We start from the raw sequence: 8,696 nt of genomic DNA, 5'->3' as shown, positions 1-8,696 counted from the left end.
TAAAAACATATGCAACGCGATTGCAATCAAATTTTTTTTTCTAGTCCGTCGCTATCAATATCCTCAAACACGAATATTTCATCCTCGCTCAAATTAATGGGGAAATTGTCGTTTTTTGTTGGAGGCTCCCATTAAAATCAATGTGACTATGTGAGGAGCCATCAACATGTGACGTCCGGTAGAGGCAGGGCTTTTCTCCGGTTGCGAACTTTATCGTGGATGTTCTCTACTAAATCCTTTCAGCAAAAATATGGCAATATCGCGACATGATCAAGTATGACACATAGAATGGACCTGCTATCCCCGTTTAAATAAGAAAATCTCATTTCAGTAGGCCTTTAAATTGTCATATTGAATTGCGGGCCGCACAATAACGTGACCCCTGCTCTTAAAGTATGATAATTATCCCGAGATAATTATCATATGCAACGTTGTATACATTTCATGTTGGAGATGTTGTTTTGTAGTCTTTTTTTTTTTTTTAGCCCACTCAAAACTTACTTGTAAAGTAAGAAGGTGGGCGTGGTTACAAAGGGGTAGGTGGGCGTGGTCCTGCCCCCCCCCCGCCCTCCTCTCGTATGCGCGCGCACTCGGGCAGTGCCGCTGAATGGAGGGGAGGGAGACGCCGCAGGTAGTCAGCGGCAGTTTTACAGCAGCATCAGCGGGAAGAGGAAGAAGAAAAGGAAGAAAAAGAACAAGGCTAGGTCCAAATTAGCCGCACCTGGGACGACAAGTGTCCCCCACAAAGTGAACACCGCGGGCGTCGACGCCATGGGCTCACCCCGGAAGAACGCGTTGACGAAAGAAGAACTCTGAACACAACCGCGGGGATGTTGTGAGAGAGTCACGCGGAGTGGATTATTATTGTGGTTATTTATGAAGATGTTGATGATGATGATCGCGACGTGTTCTCTCAGCATCGTGACGGTGGTGCTGTCCAACTTGCACATGTCCGCGGGCAGCAACCGACATGCGGTGTACTGGAACAGCTCCAACATACTGTAAGTGCACACCCCCTCCTTTATTTACATACACGCCCGAGTGTTGTGGTTGTGGTCCGAAACCCACCTCCACGCCAGCTTCGTGCCTTTTGTTGCCTGCACTTAAAAGATGCCCTGATAAATGATAACACAACATTGTGATAGGACCCTACTTTTCAACAATGGGGGACAAAGCCAGACAATAATAATGGACTGCAGCACTTTAAAAAAAGATATGAATTGTAGCCTGTATTGTTCAGTTGAAAAAAAATATATATATAATATCCATCCATCCATTTTCTACCGCTTATTCCTTTTGGGGTTGCTGGTGCCTATCTGAGCTACAATCAGGCGGAAGGCGGCATACACCCTGGACAAGTCAGGGCATATATACAGTGGGGCTAAAAAAGGATTTAGTCAGGCACCGATTGTGCAAGTTCTCCCACTTCTGTAATTTTCATCATAGGTACACTTCAACTGTGAGAGACAGAATGTGAAAAAAAAAAATCCAGGAATTCACATTGTAGGAATTTTAAAGAGATTATTTGAAAATTATGGTGGAAAATAAGTATTTGGTCAACCATTCAAAGCTCTCACTGATGGAAGGAGGTTTTGGCTGAAAATCTCACGATACATGGCCCCATTCATTCTTTCCTTAACACGGATCAATCGTCCTGTCCCCTTAGCGGAAAAACAGCCCCAAACCATGAGGTTTCCACCCCCATGCTTCACAGTAGGTTTGGTGTTCTTGAGATGCAACTCAGTATTATTCTTCCTCCAAACACGACAAGTTGAGTTTATACCAAAATGGATACATGGATGATACAGCAGGGGATTGGGAGAATGTCAAGTGGTCAGACGAAACCAAAATAGAACTTTTTGGTATAAACTCAACTCGTCGTGTTTGGAGGAAGAAGAATACTGAGTTGCATCCCAAGAACACCACACCTACTGTGAAGCATGGGGGTGGAAACATCTTGCTTTGGGGCTGTTTTTCTGGAGAGTTTTCCTAAATTCTTTCAGGAAAATTAAAATTAAATATGATAAAAGAGCATTTTTTGTGCCGTAAAAAAATAGGACCATAATAAATTATTTATTATTATTTTCAAAATTATATATTAATTCCAATCTGTACTATTACATTATTTTTTTTTCTAACGATAAAGATAAAGTTGACTGGACATTATTTCCTTGCAGGAGTGCTCCAAATCTGTCACTTGAAAAAGGGCGTGTCTTGTGCTTAGCCCCCCCACCCCCAAATTATTTTTCAATTTAGAAAACTGAAGTTTAGTTTGTGATGTATAGTCATTTTTTTCTGGTTTGTGATCAAAAATGGACAAGGGTGTTCCAAAACTGTACAATTGATTGATAACATGGCTCTGAATCTTTGAATGAAATATGATAAAAGAGCATTTTTTTGTGCTGTAATAAATACGACCACAATAAACCGATAAAAACTTATATTTTTAAATATATATTAATTGTAGTTTGCACTATTCCATTATTATTTTTTTTTATTAAAAAGATTGGGTTGACCGGACATTATTTCCTTGCAGGAGTGCTCCAAATCTGTCACATGACAGTGGGCGTGTCCCCCTCAATATATGTTTTCAATTGGGACAATTTAGAAAAATGTAATTTTGTTTTGGTATAGGGTAATTTTATTCTTGTTTGTGACCTAATATGGACGGACATTTTTACAAAAATGCACAATTGATTAATACTTGCTTTGAATCCTAGAATGAAAGAGAATAAAATAGCAAGTTTTCATGTGGTGAAAAAAACAAAAGCATATTAAATCAATGCAAAACACAATTTTTTTTAGAAATATTTCTGCCCTGTACTATTCCGTTGAACACAAATGTTAGAGAAATGTTCAAAGGAATTGAAGAACAATGACTTGACTGGGCAATATTTTATTGCAGAATTGCTACCAATCAATCAAGCAATCAATCAAGCAATCAATCAAGCAATCAATCAATCAAGAAAGCAATCAATCAATCAATGTTTATTTATAAAGCCCTAAAGTCTTTAAGTCTCTAAGGGCTGCACAAGCTACAACAAAATCCTCGGTTCAGGTCTCACATAAGGCCAAGGAAAAACTCACAATCCAGTGGGACGTCAATGTGAATGACTATGAGAAACCTTGGAGAGGACCGCAGATTCGGGTGACCCCCCCTGTAGTGGAGAACGGATGCAATGGACGTCGAGTGGGTCTAGCATTATATTGTGGAAGTCCAGTCCATAGTGGATCTAACATAATAGTGACAATCTAGTCCATAGTGAGGCCAGCAGGAGACCATCCATAGGGAAGACGGGTCAGCAGCGCAGAGTTGTCCCCAACCCCAGGCGAACGGTCCACCCCGGGTCCCGACTCTGGACAGCAATCTGTCACATGACCCCCCTTCAGGTCGCCTCAGGCATTTTAAATGTTGATTTAGGTCTGGGTTCTTGCCAGACCTTTAGTAAACTGCTATTCTCCTCGAGTTAAGGTGTTCTATTGTTGTTTTGGTTGCTCATTGTCACACTGAAAGAGGTATAAAAAAAAAAAAAGACCTGAAACCCTTTAAAACAGGGGTTACCAACGCGGTGCCCGCGGGCACCAGGTAGCCTGTAAGGACCAGATGAGTAGCCCGCTGGCCTGTTCTGAAAATAGCTCAAATAGCAGCACTTACCAGTGAGCTGCCTTTATTTTTAAAATTGTATTTATTTACTAGCAAACAGGTATTGCTTTGCTCGACATTTTTAATTCTAAGAGAGACAAAACTCGAATAGAATTGAAAATCCAACAAAATATTTTAAAGACTTGGTCTTCACTTGTTTGAAAAAATTCATTTATTTTTTTTACTTTCCTTCTTATAACTTTCAGAAAGACAATTTTAGAGAACAAATACAACCTTAAAAATGATTTTAGGATTTTTAAACACATATACCTTTTTACCTTTTAAATTCCCTCCTCTTCTTTCCTGACAATTTAAATCAACGTTCAAGTAATTATTTTATTTTATTTTAAAGAATAATAAATACATTTTAATTTAATTCTTCATTTTAGCTTCTGTTTTTCAAACGAAGAATATTTGTGAAATATTTCTTCAAACTTGTTATGATTAAAATTAAAAAAAATTATTCTGGCAAATCTAGAAAATCTTTAGAATTAAATTTGAATCTTATTTCAAAGTATTTTGAATTTGTTTTAAAATCTTTGTTCCGGAAAATCTAGAAGAAATAATGATTTGACTTTGTTATAAATATAGCTTGGTCCAATTTGTTGTATATTCTAACAAAGTGCAAATTGGATATTAACCTATTTAAAACATGTCATCAAAATTCTAAAATTAATCTTAATCAAATCAGGAAAAATTACTAATGATGTTCCATAAATTCTTTTTAAATTTTTTTTCAAAAAGATTCAAATTAGCTAGTTTTTCTTTTCATTTTTGTCGGTTGAATTTTGAATTTTAAAGAGTTGAAATTGAAGGTTAAACTATGTTTCAAAATTTAATTTAAATTTGTTTGTGTTTTCTCCTCTTTTAAGCCGTTCAATTAAGTGTTTTTTTCATCATTTATTCTCTACAAAAAACGTTCCGTAAAAGGAAAAAAAATGTACGACGGCACGACAGACAGAAATACTCATTTTTTTTATATAAATAGTTTTTTTTATTTAAGGTAAATTGAGAAAATTGGCTATTTCTGGCAATTTATTTAAGTGTATATCAAACTGGTAGCCCTTCGCATTAATCAGTACCCAAGAAATAGCTCTTTGTTTCAAAAATGTTGGTGACCCCTGCTTTAAAGGTGTCTGTCTACCAGTCATGTGACCCCCTTTCACTTCAAGCTGCCATCTTTTGTGCATGGCTCCTTAAGTATGCGAGACACACACCCTGCACACACGCTCCTGGAGGTTGCTTAGCTCAGGTAAGTCTCGAGTCTCAACTTGCCGTGGGGCGCAGATCGAATTAGACTCGGGCCGCCTCCGTCTCCTCATTAGCAAATCCATGGTTCTCACATTCTTTTATCTCCTCTCCTCATGCGACCTGGCCCCACCTCCTTCCACGTCCATCCATCCTCCATTTGTATTCGCCTCCTATCGCCTCCATCCATCTCATACTTGCTTATTTTCCTCCTTTTTTTTTTTTTTCTTGCCGTGTCTTACCCAGACGGCCTGTCCTTCTCAATTCCCCCTTATTTTAATTTCCTGCTTCTCATTACCAGAAGCTCCATCTGCTGCTGGTCATATCCCCAGAACTCAGCTGGGAGTACAAATGCAGCAGATGATTAGTATTAGGGCTTGAATGGAGGCTGCTTGTGCCACCCTTGTACTCCCAAGTCATGGCCAAGAAACAATCACAAACACTGCGAACGCTAACAAATACCCTTTAAAGGCCTACTGAAACCCACTACTACCCACAACGCAGTCTGATAGTTTATATATCAATGATGAAATATTAACATTGCAACACATGCCAATACGGCTTTTTTAGTTTACTAAATTACAATTTTAAATTTCCCGGGAGTTTCGTCTTGGAAACGTTGTGTAATGATGACGTGTACGCAGGGCGTCACGCGTTTTTAGGAAGTATGAGCGCTACTCTCACACAGCTAAAAGTCGTCTGCTTTAACGGCATAATTACACAGTATTTTGGACATCTGTGTTGCTGAATCTTTTGCAATTTGTTCAATCAATATTGGAGTAGTCACAGTAGAAAGATGGAGTTGGGAAACTTTAGCCTTTAGCCACACAAACACACGGTGATTCCTTGTTTGAAATTCCCGGAGCTGAAACTTTACTATGGATCAGAGCGCGGTCAAGCGAACATGGATCCCGACCAAATGTCAACCAGCAGGTTTCGGTGAGAAAATTGTGGTTAAAAAGTCGGCACTTACTGGAGATCAGCTGAGCTTGTGTCGTCCGTACAGCTGCCGTCGACACCCGTAAGACATGCCGTCAACACACCCGTCGACGTTCACATCCGACTATCAGGTACTATTAAACTCACTAAAACACTAGCAACACAATAGAAAGATAAGGGATTTCCCAGAATTATCCTAGTAAATGTGTTTAAAAACATCGGAATATGTCTCAATGCTATCGCGTTTTTTTTTTTTAACTCGTTTAAAAAAAAAAAAAATTCTAGTCCGTCGCTATCAATATCCTCAAACACAAATCTTTCATCCTCGCTCAAATTAATGGGGAAATTGTCGTTTTCTCGGTCCGAATCACTTTTTTTGTTGGAGGCTCCCATTAAAATCAATGTGAATACGTGAGGAGCCCCCACACTTGTGATGTCATCGTCTGTGACTTCCGGTAAAGGCGAGGCTTTTTCAGGAAGTACCAAAAGTGGCGAACTTTATCATCGATTTTCTCTACTAAATCCTTTCAGCAAAAATATGGCAATATCGCAAAATGATTAAGTATGACACATAGAATGGACCTGCTATTCCCGTTTAAATAAGAAATTCTCATTTCAGTAGGCCTTTAAGATCGAACAGTTCAGAATAGTCGCACAAAACACGCTTAAAACTTCAGTTCTTGCAACACTTGACCCTTTCTAACCCTAGATAAGTGGTCCTCAAAACAAACCCCACAACTGTAAATGGTAAATAAAAACCTATATTCAATTGAATAGACTGCAAAGACAAGATACTTAATGTTTGAACTGTAAACTTTGTTATACTTTGCAATTACTGGCTTATTTAGAATTTAATGACTGCAACATGTTTCAAAAAAGCTGGCACAAGTGGCACAAAAGACTGAGAATGTTGGGGAATGCTCATCAAACACTTATTTGGAACATCCCACAGGTGAACAAGCTCCTTAGGGACAGGTGGGTGCCCCGATGGGGTATAAAAGCAGGTCTCATGAAATGCTCAGTCATTCACAAACAAGGATGGGGCGAGGGCTACCACTTTGTGAACAAATGCGTGGGCAAATTGTTTAAGAACAACATTTCTCAACCAGCTATTGCAAGGAATTCAGGGATTTCACCTGCTACGGTCGGTATGATAATCAAAAGGTTCAGAGAATATGGAGAAAACACTCCACGTAAGCAGCATGCCCGTGACCTTCGATATCTCAGGCGGTACTGCATCTAAAAGTGACATCAGTGTGTAAAGGATATCACCTAATGGGACCCGGAACACTCCAGAAAACCACTGTCAGTAACTGCAGTTCGTCGCCTACATCTGTGAGTGCAAGTTAAAACTCTACTATGCAAAGGGAAAGCCATTTATCAACAACACCCAGAAAAGCTGTCTGCTTTGCTGTGCCCAAGCTCATCGAAGATGGACTGATGCAAAGTGGAAAAATGTTCTGTGGTCTGATGAATCCACATTTCAAATTGTTTTTGGAAACTCTGGACATCAAAGAGAAAAAGAACCATCCGGGTTGTTGTTGGCGCAAAGTTTAAAAACCAGCATCGGTGATGATATGGGGGTTTATTAGTGCCCAAGGCATGGGTAACTTACACATCTGTGAAGGCACCATGAATGCTGAAAGGTACATACAGGTTTTGGAGCAACATATGTTCCCATCCAAGCAACGTTAGTATGGGCGCCCCTGCTTATTTCAGCAAGACTGCGTGGCTTCATAGTAAAAGAGTGCGGGTACTAGACTGGCCTGTCTGTACTTCAGACCTGTCTCCCATTGAAAATATGTGCCACAATATGAAACCTATAATACGACAACGGAGACCCCGGACTGTTGAACAACTTAAGCTCTACATTAAGCAAGAATGGGAAATAATTCCACCTCGGTCTGTCGAGTTCCCAAACGTGGGATTTGGGTTTTTTACTACCACAAAAAACACTTGGCTCTTCAAGTACCACTATAACGACCAACATTGAAATACAGTAGCATAGTAGGCCTAAGTATTCATCAAAACAAAGCAGAGGTTTAATTTAACAAGTACGGCATATTTAAAAAATGCTTGGCCACTGTAACATTACACACATCACATCATTGCAATATTAATTTCCATATTTTTTCCGGACTATAGAGTGCACCGTAAAATAGGCCGCACCCACTAAATTTTAGAATAACATTTTTTTTTCATACCAGCCGCACACGACGGATACATATGTTCCAAAATTTGTTATTTACACAAATATTCTGGAAATTAGTATTTACATGCCTTATTTGTTTTCAAACAGTGCCTGTAACATGGCAGTAAAACAGATGATCAAACAAAACAGAAGTCTTCTTCACGGACCCACTAACTGCGGAAGCTAGCTCTCCAATCAGCTAAACAGACTCAATAACTCCACGGTGACAACTTGGTGAATTTACTGAGGAATTATTGAAACTGAAACAATGTCAACAGAATGCCATTGCAAGTTAATAATACCAACACAAGCTGTTTGCTCATAGAAACATTTAATCGGATTAAAAGCCGAACCGGAATACATTTTTTTTAATGTAAACACGCCATTCGGAATATTCTGACTTGATCACACACGGTCGGATGAACATTTCTTTCCGATTGGGTGGTTGATGCCAATAATCATTCGGATTGTAGCGCATGAAAACACTACTTCCAAAATTCGGGTTTCAATAATCCCTACTGTGCTTGTCTTTGATGTCAGCTATACTTTGGTAGTAGAGATGGCACTAAAAATAATAGTCTTGGAATGAAGCGATTGTCTTGCAGCTGTCTTCCCTCTAAGATGTACACAAGTAGCATTATATGCTTTTGGGTTAGTTGCTTTAAAACAAGACTA

At 39.1% G+C, this 8,696-nt stretch overlaps 1 protein-coding gene across 1 annotated transcript in view; it reads left to right on the top strand.

Annotated features, from left to right (window-relative positions):
* The first annotated feature begins 603 nt into the window (after positions 1-603).
* Positions 604-8,696, top strand: part of LOC133551105 (ephrin-A3-like) — a 214,996-nt gene continuing 206,903 nt past the window's right edge. The window contains exon 1 of the mRNA XM_061897437.1: positions 604-1,001. Coding sequence (XP_061753421.1) covers positions 877-1,001 — 125 coding nt within the window. The 5' untranslated portion in view covers positions 604-876. The remainder of the gene's footprint in view (positions 1,002-8,696) is intronic.

The sequence above is a fragment of the Nerophis ophidion genome, linkage group LG04 (assembly GCF_033978795.1).
Source record: "Nerophis ophidion isolate RoL-2023_Sa linkage group LG04, RoL_Noph_v1.0, whole genome shotgun sequence".
NCBI classification, from domain to species: domain Eukaryota; kingdom Metazoa; phylum Chordata; class Actinopteri; order Syngnathiformes; family Syngnathidae; genus Nerophis; species Nerophis ophidion.
The sequence above is the reverse complement of the archived record's forward strand: the minus strand, read 5'-3'. Positions and strand labels throughout refer to the sequence as shown.